The sequence below is a fragment of the Fistularia commersonii genome, chromosome 11 (genome assembly GCF_037954325.1).
Source record: "Fistularia commersonii isolate RoL2024-O1a breed Wild chromosome 11, RoL_Fcom_v1.0, whole genome shotgun sequence".
In the NCBI taxonomy this organism is placed as follows: Eukaryota; Metazoa; Chordata; class Actinopteri; order Syngnathiformes; family Fistulariidae; genus Fistularia; species Fistularia commersonii.
The window spans coordinates 16,684,753-16,703,691 of NC_141294.1; the positions used below are offsets into that span (position 1 = coordinate 16,684,753).

The following is an 18,939-nucleotide window of genomic DNA, read 5'->3' on the forward strand; positions in this document are numbered from 1 at the left end:
GGGCTGGCCGGCACGCTTCCACGAGGAGAACCTGCTCTACGCCATGGAGATCAAGACCGACGGGCCCATCAGCTGCAGGATCAACGGCAGCCTCAACCCGCTTGGCCTTCAGGTAACACACACACACATATACACACAGTCGGCGTGCACACACTGGTTTGCGATCATATCCAGCAGGGAAAGTAAATATTCAGGGTCATGGATGCAGCCAATCACAGCTGGCCCTGAGCAGGGGGCGGGGTTTAACACAGACGGGTCACCTGTCAATCAAATGGCAAGAACTATAGACACACGCACCCTCTCATTTATGAAGATACACCAGCATTCCTTCACTCATTCACCCGTTAAGCAACCATTCACGCACAATCCCAGAAGTGTGAATGACAAAATATCAATTATCGATAAAATAGCACCAAATAGCAGCTGATCTGATCAGTAGAAGTGACAGCTTGATTGATGGTGCATTCAAGTGCCCTGAACTGAGTGGGAAATCGCGACCACATGATAGAGATGTCAACATTTTGGAAGTAAATAAAGCCAGGGGAGATAATCGACACGGGAAAAAGCAGCTCAAACCGGATAATAAAGCGAATAAAAACATCCAGCGGGGTATTTGATTGGAAATAATTCGATCTATGATAAAAAAAATTGAAAGGCACCGACCTCCCCGGTGTGCAGGTCTCCACCCTGCAGGACACCCCGGAGCTGCTGGGCTTCCTGAGGAACATCAGCGCGCCGCCCCGCCGCCACCGACGGGCCGTCGGCGCCGCTCACGGCCACGGCGGGAAAACCCTGGTGAGAACCTCCGAAGTAACGTCTCATCCTCTTCGGATAAGTAACGTATCCCTATCCTCGTGTAACGTCCGTTACTTTTGCCGGACGCAGAACTGCAGCAACATCTCCTGCCTGCGGGTGACGTGCCTGGTGGGCCGGCTGGACCGCGGCCACAGCGCCGTGGTGAAGATCCGCTCCAGGCTCTGGGCGCACACGTTTCTCCAGGTGCGTGTCTCGTTCGGCAACGCGATATTACCGCAAATCACGCACCTGTCTTGGTTTTTTTTTAACTGAGCTCTTGAGTTTCTGATTTATTCCGGGTCCCTGAACGCGTCATCTGACACCAGCTGTGGTTTCACGGAACGTAAACCGACAACCGGAAAATGCATTTTGAGAGAAAATATGATGGAAATAAAATGCTTTCGATTATTCTGTTTCTCGCTACATTTAATGGATAAATCAACTTTTCTTCCATTTATTTATTTATTGTATTAAACTTGCCGTGTTTCCGAGTGGGGAAATAGATGGCCGACGGCCGACGGCGGACGGGTTCAACTCGGAACTCCGTTGACAAAACGAGCATTTTAAAAGTTTCTTTTGCACAAACGCGACAGAAACACGCACTTGAGTTTTACATTTTTTATGAATTGGCATTAGCTTCAATTCGGCGTAATTTTTGAAGTGATCATAACAAATAAAGACGACGCTGTCGTGTCGGGTAGCGATGCAACTAGCTAGTAATGCTAAGCTAACTAGCTGAATTTCCGCTCTGCATCCTCTCATCCTACGTAGATATAAGACGGACGGATATCACCGAAATTCGAAATATATAATAAATCACCTAAATTCTGATAAACCTTTCGTGATTTCTCAAACGTTAAAGTAGTAACTTTTTTCACTACAATGTGTCGTTTCAGCGACGAAATGACCCCTACATTCTCAACTCCACGGTGGCCTTCGAGGTCACCGCCATGCCGTACCGGGTCGGGCCGGCCGCCCTGCCGCGACACTCCACCTCGGTAAGAGTAAAGAAAAGGGAAAAATAAACACACACATTTGTGTCTGGACATACATGTTATTATTTTTATTTTGTGTGTTCCAGATAGGGACGCCGGTACTTTGGGGGACCCCCGACGTGTCCTTTGCCGTTCCGCTGTGGGTCATCATCCTAGCCATACTGCTCGGGCTGCTGGTGCTAGCTATGCTAACGCTAGCCATGTGGAAGGTACAAACACACACACACACACACACACACACAAGTGATGGGACGATGATACCTCAAGGAGTTTATTGACACACTAGACAAAGTGTGTTAGCACTGTATTGATACTGTGATGGTCACCCATCACCCAACTATGTAAAATATAGCAAATTTGAGTTACAAATCAGAGTTACAACTTTTAACTTATGTGCCCATTTTTTAACTTAACTGTTAAATCATATGAAATAAAAGACAAAAAAGTGATGAATTTTTATTGAGGAACAAAAGTTTTTGGAGTGTCTTTGCTCCAAGCAGATTTCTCCTCTTAGACACCAGCTCCCCAGCCTTAGAAAATACTCTTAAAGAGCCGACACTTGGCCTACAATAAGATAAAAAGTTAATTTATCTGAAAACAATTCAAATCTCTTACCAGATCAGAGTGAAAACTAAGGTGGAGCATTGCATTCACTTGTTAAAAAAATAGACACCCTATCCCATGATTTCGAGATCAGGATCTCGTAATTACAAGATAAAATGGGTAAAGCGACTGTAAGGCTCTTTAACTAACTATCATACGTATCACAGGACATTTACTTGATAAACTGATAAAGTGAGTGCAATGCGCCACCGTAAAAAATAGTATGTAACAGTAAACAAAGCTCAAAGGAGAAAAAGATTTACCTTGTTTGGCGTCACAAAATCAAAATTACTCCACACCGGGGAAAACTTCTCAGAAGGATCCATAATTACGCAAAACTCCATCCAACAAATCCACGACATGTTGATACACTTTGTTTCCTTATAAACACACTTTGGCGCAGCACATCCAAACGATACAGTTCCCGTATCGGTCACGTGATTCTTTTTCAAAGCAATACACGCAGTGATATGGGGTGTCACTCTTGAGCTTGTGTCGCTCGTCCATCACTAATAAACACACACTTGTTATGATTAAACATTAGTGAGTGTGTGTGTGTGTGTCATCCCCATCAGTGTGGGTTCTTTGACCGGGCGCGGCCACCGGCTGATGACGACGTTTCGGACCAGGAGCAGCTGACCTCCGACCACGCCGGGGACGCCTAGGACGGACGCTGCTGCGGGGCGAGTCGCCCCAGAACTTTGGCTCGGAAGGAACGTGCACCTTCTGGCTCGAGCACGTCGGACCCGCCGCCTCGCTGGAACATTCGGACGGGGGTTTCTCGGACCTTCAGGTGGGGCGGGAGGAAAGGGGCCGGCGTGCCGGGTGGGACCAGGATGAGGTTCAGATCTGACTGAATGGGACCAAAGTACACCTAGCAGACTCAGGTAGAGTCTCACACACACATACACACACACACACACACACACACACACACACACACACACACACACACACACACACACACACACAGCTGTTAATCTGCAGAGATGTTGTATCAAAGCGCCGGAATTGAAGACGGACTGGAAGTTCATGTTTGTACTTTTTTTTGTGCTTCTAAGAAATGAGGCACATTGAGACCATGCACATTTTGCAATGTGTGTGTGTGTGTGTTTGTGTGCAGCTATCGCACACATATGTGGGCTTCCCTAAGTGCCTCTCGTTTAGTCCCAGACGTTCTGGGATTTCACCTGATTTCTTTTCGGTTTACCTTCTCACCACACAAACACACACTCACAAGTACAGGTACATGCTTTAACACAAAGGCAAAAAGTGGATGTCTATATTTATGAATGTACGTGCAATATTTGGGCGTTTTGTTTTGTTTTTTGCGTGATACTGAAGCTTGTTTACACTGGCATTATTTTATGAGAGCTTATGTTTCCCGTGTTTATGTATATACTGAGCGGTTTATCATCGTCAACATAGATATTAGAGCTCAGATCGCATCGAGAGCGATCGTCCCGACTGATTTACGTCCCGGCAAATAAACTTGAGGCATTCCTTTGTTTGGGATTTGTTTCTTCCCGGCGGAGACGGAGGCCCAGCAAGAGGGGCAGCTCTGTATTTTCCAGAAAAAGAAATGAGTTGTTTTATCGCTAATTCCGAGCGGTTACGGTCGTTACTGCCGCGGCCGTGCCGCTCGGAAACCCCAATATCTGGTACGGCGCTGAAATACCCGCTTCCATTTTAATAAAAGCAGAATGAAGAGCATGGGTGTGAAGGAAGTCCAGACTGACAGCAGATGTGTGTAAATGGAACCACATGCTGGAAAATAAAAAAATATATATTTTGTGTTGGGGATGGCTATTATTAGTGTCTGGATCAATCTCCTTCCGGCATGGAAGCGTCGCCTGAATCGCGACTCTGTCGCCCTCTAGTGGCCTGAGTAGGAATGAAAACGTCGAAGCGTGCTGGGACTGTGGCGCCCTCTGGTGGTCAAATGATATATTGCATCTTTAAAACATTTTTGGGGCCTTGTTTTTAAGTTGCATCTGGTGAACTGTTTTCGGGGAGGAAAAAAAAAAAAAAAACTTACATCATTTACTCACAAGATGGAAACCATAAAATTAAGGAGATGTATTTTGAAAGTCGTATTTAACGCGCAGCGTCAGCGATCTGGAGAGACACATTAATCAAATGTTTGAAGTGTGAACCGAACGTTCTCTCAACACTTACTTGGCTGAGATCCACTCTTCGTCTCTTCCTTTGGGCTCAGTCCTTCAGGGGTTACCGCTGCCTCCATCCAGCCCTCTTCTCTCACACCAACTAACTTCTGTCCTCCTCCCCTTCTCTGGTCTTCCTCCAGACCTCCAACCTCAGCATTCTTCTACCCAGAACTTCACCATCCCACCTCTGTCCAAACCATCTCGGTCTGACTTCATCTCAGATGCGCTGTCCCTCTGACGGACTCCTTCCTGATCCTCTCCATCCTCCTGGCTCTCAAAGAGGAACATCTTCATCTTCTGATCCGCCTCAGCGAACCGTCATTCCTCTCCTTTTCATGAGCTTACCTCCACTTCTCCAGAAGTTCCCGCTCCCCTGCTCTCTCGATGTCATCTGCAAACATCATGGTCCATGGAGATCCCTGTCTAACCTCATCTGTCAGTCTGTCCATCACCATGGTAAACAACAAGGGGCTCAGAGCTGCTCCCTGATGCTCTCCTACCTCCACCTTGAACTCCTCCGTCACACCTCATCGGTATCTCACTTGGGCGAGAAACACAGGTCTGTCTCACCTCCTGGAGGTGAAGATGAAGATGCGTTCATCAGACGTGACAAGAGATTTAACAAGCATACCGTGGCAGATGTCGGTAGTTCGCATCCGTGCGGGGAAAAAGCCGACGGCCCGATTCGAGGCCGACGTACAACAAAAGACCAGGAGAACCGCGGACAACTCGTGGACTGGAAGGAAGAGACCCGGCGGCTTTGTTTAGACTCTTTTATTTCTTTGAATATATTTGAAATTCCAAATCGATCATTTCAAGGAAAGGTCCTCAACAGTATTCTCACTAGTAAAACCTCGACACCATCAAAGCATGGGGGAGGACGTGGTGGATGCTTGATGCATGGCGGGGGCTTGGGGGGGGAGGGGGGGGGGGGGGTTGACGGCGTCTTGGCTGAGATTTGTCCGACAAACGGGGCCCCGGGTTACAAAAAAACAACCAAAAAAAAAAAAAAAAAAAAATAGAATGTGGGATTAAGCGAGGAACCTGAAGGGAATGAGACGAAAACTGTACATGGGGATTATTTGATCTCTCCACCGGAAACAGATTGGAAGACTTTGGCTATTTACAAAACAAAAACAAAAAACCCGAAACCAAAAAACCGCCCCCCCGGTTTCCTGCTTGCCGTTGGCTGCCTCTACATGTCCTCAGACGTTCAGCCGGCGGATCAAAGTGCAATTCAGAGCTGGTCCGCCACGTCGGCTGCTATCAAAAGAAAAGGGGATTGACAGCTCAAATCTGAGACGAGTGGCGGAGGACGTTTATTCATTCCAGAGCTTGCCCGGTGAGGAAATCGAGTGGCAGGAAGTCAGAAATGGTCCACGATATCATGAGGGCGAGGGGTATCGGTATGTGCTTATGGTGAGTTGTGTCCGGGCAGGGCGCTAACAAGCCCTTGTAGGACGGGCTAAGAGACGGCCGACCCGGAGCCGGAAAGCTCCGGATACGATGCCGGCCTCAAACTCTGCCCGAAAGTAGGGCGAGACAAGAAGAGTACGGCAGATTGCAGTGCCACTATTCATCCAATGTAGCTTTAGCGTGTGTTAATTTGTTGTACGTATGCTAGGCTAGGCTAGGCTAGGCTAGGCTAGACTGGACTCGGCTAGGCAAGACTAACCAGTCCTGAGCCACGCCGAAGCGGCTACTGCGCTACCCCAAAGGTTGTCCACCTTCTTCTTTCCTCTTCCCGGACAATACCAAACAGCTTGGACTTCTGTGGGGGCCAGACTTGTACACATGAAGGATCGGGGCCATTGTAAGAACACATAGTTTGGAAGTCAGCGGGGCAGTGTTTCGCCTGAGCAGTCGAACATCAACAGAACAGTCTGAGCTTACAAGAGACACCTTGAAGGAGTTACACGTTAGAAAATATAGAATTTCTTGGAGTCGTACTTAGCGGTACGTTCCTTACCCGCCGCGTCGGACTCCGCCGCCCTTCCAAGAGACACGTTCGCGTTCGTAAACATCAAGGCCTGAACAGAAAACAAAGGGAGGGGGCCGCTCTTTGACGGGTGAGCTGATGGAATGATGGAAGGAGGCGTCGCGGTACATACAGTACATACGCTACATAAAGGTTTAGAACATCTTTACACACTGTACACATTCTAGGATACACTTTACTGTACAGGATCAACGCTAACTGGCTAGTAAACTCTTTCGTTCTCTCTCTCTCTCTCTCTCTCTCTTAGCTCTATCGTCAAAAAATAAAGTTGAGATAGTTTGCCCCGGCGCATTTTACATTCCCTGCCCCTTGTAGACGTGACGCCTTTCACTGGTACACACCGAGGACACTGTGTGGTAAGAAAACAGTCAAGTTGTGTTGTTCTAAGATCTGAGGAACAGGGAACACCAGCGCACTCCCCGCTGGATGCTTAGTCAAAGTGCTGCTGCTCAGAATGTACACACACACACACACACACACGTGCAAACACACGTGCAAACACACGGTATAAACAAACATACAGATACACACTGTTCCTGAGTATGAACTATAGATTTATTTTGGCTCTACTCTAAAAAGGAAATGACATGTTAGCTAACTCGCGGAGGGGCTGTGCTGTGGAGGAGTACGGGACTCTGTCGGTCCACCGGATTCTTGGCCCCGAGCGGTCGAGTCGCGGGTCGGGTGGGTCACGTTTGGAACCAGCGCCACTTCTAATGCCCCTTTTTGCAGATGAGGAGCCAAAGTGTTGAGTGGGAGGAGTCTTTCACGTCGGAAGGCTCGAGTCATCGGGTCTTGTGATTGTGATTGAGTCGACCCAGAAGTTGTGGGTTTTTGTGTCACCCGGGTGGTCGTGTGACCGTGTCTACCGAAATTCCAAAGCGGATTTTGGGGAGGCAAATTATCAGGTGATGCCGGAAGCGAGGCCGACTCAAGGCTCATTCATGCTCAGCGTTAAATCGTCACTTTCTGTCCGATGCCTTCATTGCCACCCTGATTCTCAGGGTGCTAAATGCGGCGAACTGAGCGGTACCGCCTGAAGTCGTGGTTGGGGAAGCGTTGCACGGTATGCTCAAGTGCAACCAGGGAAAGGATCAGAGAAGAAGAAGAAAACATGCCTTCCACGTGGTGCCATGTACCTCTTTCTTGGAAAGTACACTCTCAGCAGTGCCCTTGCGGTGGTCTCAATGGTTACTCTCTAAAAATGCAACTTGGGAATGAACTCTGCACGATGTATTACTTCACCACCACGGCGACGTAAAGCACGCTTGTGAAGAATGTGTGCGGTGACGATTGACCACGTTTGACATGGACGTACCTTTTCAAGTACATCACGTTAGCATAAATGAGCCTTTGGCTACGGACTGCCCGACGCCACCACCCGCCGCTTGCACCACGCATTCACGACACGGCTGACACTTGTCGCCATGGTTTCCGTGCTGCTATACGTTGCTGCTGTGTATCCATGACATAAGACCGTAACTCCAGCGGACGGAGAGAGGGCTCGCCGGGTCGGACGGGGAGCAAACACATATCCGTCTGCGCTCGAACGACCCGGCGCCTTCGACGAATGATCGACCGGATGTATCGCAAAAGGTGGCATTGAGTTGGGGGGGAAAGAAGCCCGACGAAGGTAGCTTGTAGCTGGTGAACACACAGGAGCACTTAGCAATGCAGGAGAGGCGACTCTCCATGGGGACGCTGGAGCCTGAAACCGGATCTGGACCTCAAACAATTCCAAACAAGAGCTTCGTCTCTCTCCCTACCGGTTTCCCGGATGTGCAAAGGCAACGGCTTGCTAACACGTCCACTCCGTGACACCGTGCCGGCTGCGGGGTCCGACAGCTCCGACTGTGGCTTCGGTCCCAACCGGGGTTCGCTCTAAATCCCTTAAGACACATTAGAGATAGATTTTTGCCTTAGAATTGAACTTCTGAACGGCAACCAGACCTGAAAACAGATTCGACCCGGTAACATGGACACACACATCACGGATGAAGCCAGCAGCACACATATATGTTCATATATACGTATATATATATAAATACATTTATGTATTTATATATGTATATATAAAAACTTCATGAGTTGTAAATGAGGACAAACAGTGGTTTTACATTCAGGCCCTTTTTTTGTCTCAAGCTTTGCTAACAACTGAGCTCACACACACACACACACACACACACACACACACACACACACACACACACACACACACACACACACACACACACACACACACACACATACTGTTGACAAAACGGATCCATAGGCACATATAAATGGAGACAAGAGGTATGCTCTGGTGCAAGGGAACGCAGGACATCAGATCAACCATAAACCGGGCAGCCAACAATAGCAGCCACGACGAGAGTGTTGTCGTCGGGACCGGTGGGGAGGGAGGGCACCCGGGCCGCCTCTCTTCGACTACAAAATTGTGCTACCACTCATCATGTTGATGCCAAACCCATTTACCAGTCAAACAAGAAGGTGGGAAATCAGACTGTGACTGTGCGCCTGGTCTGTGCTTGTACTCGCAAAACAAGGAACCGTCGGCCGGTACAAGCGTCCATAGGGAGGTGGCCCCGCCTGTGAGTTGTGACATGGAGGTCACATGTTGCCTGGGGTGTCCGGCTGTCACACACACACACACACACACACACACACCCACCCACACACACACACACACATGCTGCATTCACTGTTGCTTTCAGGACTGATTGCACTTGTATGGCTGGTGGTGCCATACCCTCCACTTCACTGCAGAGGAGGAGGTGGTGAAAGGAGGTGGATGTAAACTGTCATGGTGGTCTGGAGAACGCGGAGGGGAGGAGCACAATGCCAAACACCGTGGATGAAAACTCCTCTCACAGGTTCTACTCTTTCGAGCATCCGGCACTGGAGTGGCCCTCGATGCTTATCTTAACCTCCTGGGGGATGACGGAGGGCTTGGCCAGGCTCAGGTGAGGTTCCCCCTCCGCCCGCTCCACCTGGTCCCGCTCCGGAGCCGACCAGCGTCTCTTGCGGGCCGCCGGTCTGTCCGGATCGCCGCACTTTGAGAGAGGGGGCGTGTCCACATTGGCGGATTCCTGTCTTACCCTTCCCGTTTCAGGGACTGCCAGCGCCGGTCCTGCCTGATACACCCCGGTCTCCCCGGTTCCCTGAAGTAGTCCCAGACCCGGCGGCAGCTCCGGTCCTGATCCTGGTCCAGATGTTTGCTCCCGCTCCATTATGTCTGCACTGGAAGCCTTCATCAGAAGGCCGCTGTGACTGCTTGGCCTCGTGCAGTTCCTCGCGGCGGGATCCGTGTCGTGACAGGGGTCCGAAGGAGGGCCCGCCTGGACTTTGGTCCCGAACGCATCCGCGAGCGAACCTTTCCTCAGACCGCGGAGGGTGAGCGACACGCACACGTCACCCACGCATAGCTTAGCGCAGGACAGCTCGAAAAGCTGCGTGGTCCGGTCGGGGCAGCACGACGACCAGCCCTGGCCGAACACGAAGAAGGGGTACTCCACCAGCACCTCCACACACACCTGAGGGCAGAACACGCAGCAGAAGGTTAGGACTGCGCCGGGAGTCCAACCAACACCCACCAAAGAAAGGGTTCAACTGGTTGTTCTTTTAGAATAGACAAATTTTCCCGCAAACTAATCCTTACCGCAGAACTCAGGACCTTCTTTTGGCCGGGCAGCTAACAAGAGCACTAAATGGACTCCGGTAGTGAAGGTCTTAGTGGACAGGGATGAGAAAATGGCACGTCCAGAAGAAAATGTGGTCCAAGACATCTACTATCAGTGCAGCAGGTGAGTGCCAGCTGATCTGCGGTCTGTGATCAATAAAACCGATGATGTGATCCATTCTGACGCTTCTTCTTGTCCTTTGTGCTGCTCCCTTCAGGGGCCGCCACCAAAGACCTGCCTCCATCCAACCCTCTTCTCTCACACCAACTAACTTCCTGTCCTCCCTCCATCCATAAACCTCCTCTCTGGTCTTCTATCAGACCTCCAACCTCAGCGTCCTTCTACCCAGATCTTGTCTATCCCCCTTCTGTCCGTGTCCAAACCATCTCACTGGGACTTTACCTCCAGAACATCTAACATGTGCTGTCCCTCTGATGGGACTCCTTCCTGATCCTCTCAAAGAGAACCTCAACATCTTCACCTCTGCTGCCTCCAGCTGAGCCTCCTGTTCCTGTCCTGACACCACGGCTGCTCTTCACTTTCGTCTTCTCCACCTTTCCTCTGTTATACTCTATTATCACCCTTAACACTTTTCTCCACCCATCCCAACCTGCTTGCACATCTCTTCCTCACTTCTTCTCCGCACTCTGCCGCTCAGGACTATTGACCCTTACGCTCCTCCACCTTCTTCATCTCCACGCCCTGTAGCCTCAGTGTTCCACTTGGGTTTCTCTCATTAGCACACACGTCTTCTGTCTCGCTGCTGCAAAAACCTTCATCCTTCTCCGCTCCGGGATTTACCGCGACATCTCTAGATGATCCTCCACCTGCTCCCTGACCTCACTACAGATACAAAACCGACAATACCGGTGTAAACGCCGAAGAGGAGGGCACCCGCAGAACAAGGGCTAACCGCTAACAGCTAACGTAAACAATCTGGTGAATTATTTTCATGTGTTACTAAAACAGACAATCTCTGAAGTTCCAAGGTCAGTTGTGAGGAGACTGGCGTCAACATGAAAATGTTTAGGGTCAGCAAAAGGTTCTGACACCTTTTGCTGAAGGTCATTTCTGAGCTTGAGTTCCAACATTGATGCTACACTGGGGTTTCTGATAGCACACCTGCGATCACCTTTTTCGGCCGCTTTACATATCGGATAAAAAGCTAAGCGGCTAAGCTAGCACTACGATCTGGTGGAAACAATGCAGTGTGGAACTATGGAAGGAAATGTCGCTTGCGGCTAAGCCACAAAAACCCGTCGGGCTGCAGCCTCCTGCTCCTGCTCACATCCACCGGCGTTTATGCTACGTCTTGTTTCATTCTTTTAATCTAAAAGGTAATCGACTGAGGGACAGGATTTTTGATCGGGCGACAGATTCCCCGAACTTGTTTCTCAAACAAAACCTAAGCTAGCACGAGCGCCGGAGTAAAGGGGCGCGTCAACAATGGCTTCCCCTTTCTCATGAATGCTATTATCGTTTAGAAACGACAGACGGCGGACATCTGCCGTACATTAATCTCCTCCAAGCTGTCGAGTACCACCGTGCCTTTTTTTTAGTACGCCGCAGCGCGGGCAATATTTCATCTCGTACCTCGGCGGCGGCCTCCGCATCGAAACGGGTGACACAAGAACGGGGATTTAGGCGGTACCTTACCTGGGCTTTGAGCTCGCCCACCGAGAACTGTATGACAACCACGTTGGGAGTCTGCCCGCTGTCGATGCGCTCGACGGTGCTGGAGTCGATCTTCAGCTCGCTGCTGATCTCGGCGCTCTGGATGAAGTCCTCCGTTTTGAGGTCTTCCACCCGCTTCAGCTCGCCGTCCGCCAGCTGGATGATGGAGCCGCGCATGAAGAAGGGCGGCAGCGCCACGGGGGAAGAGGGAGCGGAAACGGTGGGCGAGGCCTGGATGGAAACGGGAGGCGCCGGGGTCGGGACGGGAGCCGGCGCCGGAGAGGGAGCCGCCGCGACGGCGGGAGCCGGGTTCGCCGGTACGACCGGGAGGGCCTGCGTGCTGGCCGGAGGCGGTTGGGTTCCCTCGGGCCCCAGGGCTTCGCACTTGGACAGGGCTGTCGCTAGGTAAGCGTGAGGCATGGCTGTGGATATCTGAGGCGCGGTGGTCGCGGTCAAGGCGCCGACGGTGCGGCCGACGTCCAATTCCGTGCCGTTGTTGGCGCCGCTGACCGGGATCAGAAGGGACTGGCCGCTGGGGATGACCAAGTGCTGCGGCAGCGCGGCGTGGTAGCTGACGGCGTGCTGGTTGGCGCTGGCGATGTAGCCGATGATGGGCGGCTGCGTGGTGGAGTAGAGACTCGCCGGTAGCTCCTCGGCGGGGATGGTGGTCTGGATGACGGTGTGAGAGGCGACGGACTTCACCACCTCTGACGTGGACAGGGAGGTGAAGGATGAGGATCTGGACACGGGTTTCCCCAAGCAGATGCCTCCCTTCTCGGTCTGGACCAGAGATATCTTGTTCGAGCCGGGGTCCTGGTCGCCGCCGTGGTTGGGCTGGGCCACCAGCACCAAGGAGGTCTGGAGACCCGAGGGGTTCTGGCCGTAGTCCGCCGGCAGGAGGATATGTCTGGCCTCGTAGCTCTGCACCTGCTGGTGGTTAGCCGGTTGACTGGGAGATTTGATCTGCTTAACCAGTTCCAACTCCCCGTTCAGCCCGGGTTTGGCGTGACCCTCCGGCTTCTTTCCGGCGGCGCCGTCTGCGTATTGGACCACCAGCTGGGAGGGGGCGAGGGTTAGCGTTTGAGGCAGGACGGCAGCGTGAGGGTGGAGCTGGAGGTGAGGCGAGGTGACGGCGGTTCCGCTGACGGCGAGGGGGGTTCTGCTGTCCAGATGGATGTACTGGCCGGTGACTTGCGGAGAGTTGGGTAGCGACACGGGAGCCAGCTCTGTCGGCGAGAGTCCGATCTGAATCTGCTGCTCCCCTTTGGTGTTCGGGGAGATGAGGGCGGTGGTGTAGCCTTCCGATTGGGTACACTGGCCCACGACGGCCGGGCCGCCGGGCACAGAGCTCGCGTTGGCGGGGATGATGTGGGAGGAGATGTAGCCGGCGTAGGGTCCGGAGCTGATGAACTGGACGTTGGGTCCCAGCTGGGCGAACTGGATGGTCCCCGCGTGCTGAGGAAGGGCGGCGGGATAAACGGCGGGCAGGGACGCCAGCGGCACGGCGGACAGAGGCGTGGCCGGGGAGGGGATGGAGATGGAAGGCGACGAGGAGGACGCGGAGGAGACGGCGCACCGCGGGCTCTCCGCGTCCCTGGATTTGCATCGCTCGGTGGCGACGCTGGCCAACCACGCCAGGTTCTCCGTGTGCGGGGCCGGGTCGGCGGGCAGGACGGCCGGAGGCGTCGCCGCCGCCGCGACGACCACCGGCCTCTGCTCAAGAGCAAGGATCTCTCGCTTCTTCGGAGGCAGGCATCCGTTGCTCCGCTCCTGGTTGGATTTCATGGTGCCAGCGTGGTGTCGAAGATCCCCGTCAGGACTTCCGTGATCTCCCGGACTCCTCGGCCTCCTGGCGTGGCTCTTTCCTCTTGGCTCCGCGGTGTTTCACTGGCGCGCGGCGCTGGACGTCAGGCCGGCCGAGATGGAGTCGCTCAGGATTTCATGAGGAATCATCTCTGACAAACCCCCTCCCTCTGTCTCTTCTCTCTCTCTCGCTTCCACGATGTCAATCGACGGGAATCTGACGACACAAGAGAAATCGGACACGGGTCACGGTGAGCGGGAACCAAAAACACAGAAGTTCAACCCGACGGTAGAGTTTGGGAACCGGAGCGAGCATACATGTGCTGCGAACTTGCAACGAATTTGGGTGAAAGACTAAGAATACAAGCCGACCGCCCGAGTCGAGTGTTGCGTCACCGGGAGTAGCGTGAAAACTACAACCACCGCGGCGCAGAGACTCGGGGTCAACGAAAAGTGAAAACAATACGAGCGGCCGTTCGATTGCGCAACTGTGCGCCAGATGCACAAACGGGCTGCTTCGCCGCTGCGGGTTTTAACCGTAATAATAGGAAATATATTTATGGAGCACTTTCCGTCAGAGTGCCGTACAAGGGAGAGGGGATACAAGCGGAGTCAGAAGCATCCAATTAAGCCACTGCATGTTTTTGGACTGTAAGAGGAACCCGGAGAACCCGGAGGAGACCCCAAACAGAAAGGGTCCAACCAGGAATCTTCTTGCCGTGAGATGGAAGTGCTAACCGCCGCCCCCAAAAACAACTCCCTCACACAAACGCCCCCTCGGGACTCGTATGTGGCGGCGAACAGGTGGCGCTTCAGCTTTGCTTTAACGAATCAACAGGACCTGCCAGATGTCAGGAGGCTGACGTTCCACGCAGCCGGTGCGCCAGGAACCAAAAAAAAAAACCTCTCGCCAACAATGTTTTGGGACCTTGAGGACACAAAAGACTCCAACCCCGGGAGTGCAACGCACGATGCACGTCCAGGCACGTATGGCTTCACCGAGCCAGGGAGAAAAAATGGTGCAATGCTGCTGGCTGGCTCACAGCTGAGGAACAACACCTTGAAGTCAGGAAGCCAGAGGAGAAAGGCCAGAACCGTAAACATTGACCTGCTGCGGTTAGAACGCCGGCTGCTTCGCAGGCCTCGGACACTCCTCTTAGGCAACCCGGATAAAACGACATCGCAATAATCCAGCGGTGACGACACAAATCCACGGTGACCAGCCGGGACCGATCTGAAGACATGTTTCTAAGATGGAGGAGGGCGTCCCTGGTGACCTTTTAAATGTAAAGGTCAAAAGAAAGTCGAAGAACATACAAAGGTACCTATCTCCGCTATGCACTGAACACCACCATTATCCAAGGGCAGAGTGAAGTTATGGTGCAGACGACGCTGCCTCAAGTGATTGTACAACTCTCGACCGAGTTCGGAAGCAAGAAGTTTGTTGATAACAACAACGACAGCATCCAAACAGGTACCGAGCATACATGTCCCTCCACGGTATGCCTTCAGCCGGGCGAGCGAACGGACACACCTGAACAATGACCACCCCTGACACGGGGCTCCACCTTCTACTGCTCTCAACTCGCTTTCACGACCGTGCCGTACTTTTACATCCACGTTTCATCAACGCCGCGACGGCTTCCCGTGCCTCTACGCCCGTTTCCTTCCTCCCGGTGACAGAGTTTCCGTGCGCAACCTCCGCCAAGATTCTGCTCTTTCAGGGTGAGTCTTTCCGCTGAACAAGGACAGGACAAGACCGGCGTATGGACTCCTACGCCGGAGGTTGTGCGCGCACGCGTCGACGTCGCTCTGTAACGTACGCACACAGCCGTATTCCACGCCCAATAGGCGTCTGCCGTTTCCACAACAATATCTTGCAGCTTTCTGCACCCGGGCGCCGTCTTTTTTTTCAAATCTTCCGCTCCCTCCTGGGGAGCAGGACTCCCGTTCGGTGATTAGCCGGGGGGGGGGGGGGGGGGGGGCCGCCGCCGAGACGCAGCAATCCCGGCTCGGATTAATTCATTCATTTTCCCCGGCTCCCCTGAAAGGAATGTTGGGGGAGCCGGGGCTTTTGATAGTGATTAATTGTATTTTCATACTAGATGGAAGGCTCGCTTCTGCAGGCGGCATTAGACGTGTTACATAAAGACCGGTGGAAGGGGGGAAAAAAAAATTAAAAAAAATCAGGAGCGACCTTGGTCAGTTACAATCCACGACGGCGGATTTGACAAGGTCACTCCTTTCAAAAGCTGCGAAAAAAGGAACCTCTTTGCAATTTATCTCATCATGCAGCCCGGTAGAACCAGGCAGATGCAACAAAGAAGGAGAGCGTGAGGGCCGGGGAGAAACAGAAACAGAGCGAGAGGAGACTGAGGGGGAGGAGAGGGAGAGCGGCGGCGGCGGCGGCGGCGGCGATGGAAGATGACAGATAGAATGGTGTGGATGGGAGGAAAAAAGAGGGGGGGGGGCGAGAGAAGAAAGAAGATTAGGGATGAAGAGGAGGGAGCGAGTGTGTGGAGAAGAGCGCCGCTTCTCCTGACCCACATTGAGCGGCGCCTGCAGCATCGGAGCGCCGTAGCCCCCGCCTCGCCTCGCCTCGCCTCGCCTCGCCAAGAGATCCACCCCCCTCCTCCCTCCTCCAACGCCATCAGCAAAACACCGCCGCTACGGCCTCATCGGCGCCAGCGCGGCAACAAACCCCGCCTCGGCAACACCTGTAATGACATCACGTCAGAGGAGCCACGTTTGAGGACAAAGGGGCCGTCGGGTGAAGGAGCGCCTCGCGCCCTCGCAAACGGCCAAAAAAACGCCGCCATGTGTGGTCGGACGCCGGACAAAGGCGCCCCTTGGAGGGCGCAAATGTCACACCAGGCCGGACAAGCGTGGACCGTCACCCCCCGAGACATGTATGGAGGGGTGAGCGCAGAGCGTGGGGGGGTCGGGGGTCGCGAGCGAGGGAGGGAGGGAGGGAGGGAGGGGGTTACAGGCGACTCTCTGTTTCCTCCAACACACTGATGCTTTTCAGCACAGACAGTGATGTGATCCTCTTTCACGGTCCCGCGAGCACCACGGAAACGGGGGGGGGGGGGTTTGTAGTCGTCCTTGTCATCATGGTGTTTGACTCCAGGTGAGACCTTCCCCTCCACACACACACACACACACACACACACACACACACACACAGCAGGGATACTTCCCCCCCCCTTCCTCGACGCAGAAGTCAGCAGCTCCTCCAAGCCCGCATCCCCATCCCCAACCCCCGCGAGCTGGCGCTGTTACGCCTCCCGCCTGATCCGCGCCAATAACCTGCAGCAGGACGAGGCGGCGAGGCAAACACCGGGTGACGGGATTCTTCCCTGACATGACGGCGGCGGCGGCGGTGGCGTTCCGGGTAAAAAGACGGCGAAGGAAAACACCGTGACCCCCCGTAACCCCTCCCGGTGGTGGTGGTGGTGGTTTACCTGTCGTCTTCTGCATACCTCACCTGCAAGACCAGTCACGGACACGCAGCCGTACCCGGAGCGGCGAACGGCTATATATAGAAAACAAAAACATCATTATCTATCGGAGCCTTTGCATCCAACGGAGGGGGGGGGGGGGGGGTACTCCGGGAAAAGGGGGGGGGGGGCAGAGTGAACATCCATGTGCGGCTCCTTGCATACAAACAAGACCCTCGCCTCAATGACCCTTTGACAACAATGCACGTAAATACGCGGCGCCGCTTCTCCCGAGAAGCAAAAGAGCCATTTTACCGCCCCGTTCCTCTTTCCGAAGCAGGCGTCTGTCCCTTTAAGAGGCGGGCCCGTCACCGGGGTTGACTAAAGCAGACTGGCGAGGAAGAGGCAGTGGGCTCGGGCTTCTCGTCTCCACCATGACTCCGGAGTTCTGCGCCGCCGCTCGACGTGCGGCGAGGCCGAGGCGGCGGGGGGGAGGCGGCGGGGCGCTCCGGAGCTACGCTGTGAGTGCGCGAGCGTAGTAGCGGGGTTGGAAAATACTACTATGCCACAAATCGAGACGCAACCCTCCCCTCCAACTCGAGTACTAAGAATAGCTCACCACATTCTCCAGTGCCAACGCTTGCGGAGCTGGTCCGAGGAGTCCCTCGCCTCTCGGTTCATGAGTGTGTGAGGGGTCCGGTGTGTCGGAGACGTGTTTCCCGGGAGTCCTCTCCTCGAATCTCTCCTTTGTGCTGCCCCCAACCCCCCTCCTCCTCCTCCTGGAGTCAACGCCGGAGACCTACCCTCCTCCTCCTCCTCCTCCTCCTCCTCCCTGGAAGCCGGGTGAGGAGGTACCCTTCCGGCCGCTCCTGCGACGGTTGACGGAAGCTCCCCCGGTAGGTCTTGCGTGCAAGTCCGCTACCGAACGAGTGTTATGCAAGGCCACCAGACCGCCAGCTCTCCCTCTCCGCCTGGCTGCTTCTCCCTCTATTGCTCTCCACCTCCCTCCTCCTCTCTCTCTCTCTCTGCCTCTCAGTACTCCACTGACACAGCTCCTCCCCCAGCCAGCCTCATCAGCTGCATCAGGTATTCATTCAAAAAAACACACTCCACTTGGCTCGGCGCCCAGACTACGCTCACACAGGGAGGGATGGAGGTGGTGGTGGGGGGGGGGGGCGGCAGACGGAGGGAGGGAGCTGGAGAGGGTTTGCTTAAAGGGATGCACCGCGTGAATGTGAAGATCTCAGGTTAGCGGACAAAAAGGCGCAGGATGAGCGTCGAAGGTGTTTTTGAATGCACCGGCGTTCGAGCGAGCGAGCCAGCCAGCCATCTCCCGATTCGAACCCCGTCCGACCCCCGGATAATCACGGAGATGTGTGACCTGCCGGCGCTCCGGGTGGCCCCCTTTCTCTACGCAATCGTGGTTGTGGTGGAAACTAGGGATTACTCCAGCCGTGATTGGTCGAGAGGGGCGGCGTTCACCCTGGATCCATCACAGAGGCATAAAACATTCATGTTCTTGTTCTGAGGAACTCCACGCAGAGACGGGGGATGACATGTACCCTGTTAGCCGGGTCACGCGTGGAGGAGCAGGCGACGTGGTGGTGGTGGTGGTGGTGGTGGTGGTGGTGGTGGGGGGGTCTCGTCCCGCGGAACGTTCAGGAACGCGCAAATCCTGAAGCGGCGGCCTCGTCTTCCCGCCGTGACTCACGCTCCTCCCTGAGCCGCAGTCAGGACGGGTTAAACCTCAGCATCTGCGGGATCCCGCTAGCAAGAAGAAGC

At 53.8% G+C, this 18,939-nt stretch overlaps 2 protein-coding genes across 3 annotated transcripts in view; one reads left to right on the forward strand and one right to left on the reverse strand.

Moving 5' to 3' along the window:
• Positions 1–6,841, forward strand: part of itga8 (integrin, alpha 8) — a 34,514-nt gene extending 27,673 nt beyond the window's left edge. Inside the window, exons 25-31 of one of the 2 annotated variants that reach the window (XR_015106826.1) lie at positions 1–112; positions 679–795; positions 886–999; positions 1,692–1,793; positions 1,877–1,999; positions 2,969–3,280; positions 4,702–6,841. The exon at positions 1–112 is cut by the window's left edge and continues 47 nt beyond it. Coding sequence is in view for 1 of the 2 variants with exons in the window: in XM_086155390.1 (XP_086011516.1) it covers positions 1–112; positions 679–795; positions 886–999; positions 1,692–1,793; positions 1,877–1,999; positions 2,969–3,058 (658 nt within the window). In the remaining variant the exon portion in view is untranslated. Of the gene's footprint in view, positions 113–678; positions 796–885; positions 1,000–1,691; positions 1,794–1,876; positions 2,000–2,968; positions 3,898–4,701 lie in introns of those variants that run through there. The other variant, XM_086155390.1, reaches the window with a different exon arrangement.
• A 2,464-nt stretch (positions 6,842–9,305) lies between these two features.
• On the reverse strand, positions 9,306–13,836 carry LOC147229765 (ataxin-1-like). Its single transcript, XM_086155391.1, has 2 exons — positions 11,897–13,836; positions 9,306–10,093 (listed from the first exon to the last, which is right to left on the reverse strand). The coding sequence occupies exons 1-2, from the start codon at positions 13,697–13,699 to the stop codon at positions 9,437–9,439; spliced, it is 2,460 nt and encodes an 819-aa protein (XP_086011517.1). The 5' UTR covers positions 13,700–13,836; the 3' UTR covers positions 9,306–9,436.
• Between the last annotated feature and the right edge of the window lie 5,103 nt (positions 13,837–18,939).

Coding starts and splice junctions, on each gene's coding strand:
- LOC147229765 (XM_086155391.1), bottom strand. CDS start 13,699: ATGAAATCCAACCAGGAGCGGAGCAACGGATGCCTGCCTCCGAAGAAG. Junction 10,094..11,896: donor TGGGCGAGCTCAAAGCCCAG/GTAAGGTACCGC, acceptor TTCTGCCCTCAG/GTGTGTGTGGAGGTGCTGGT.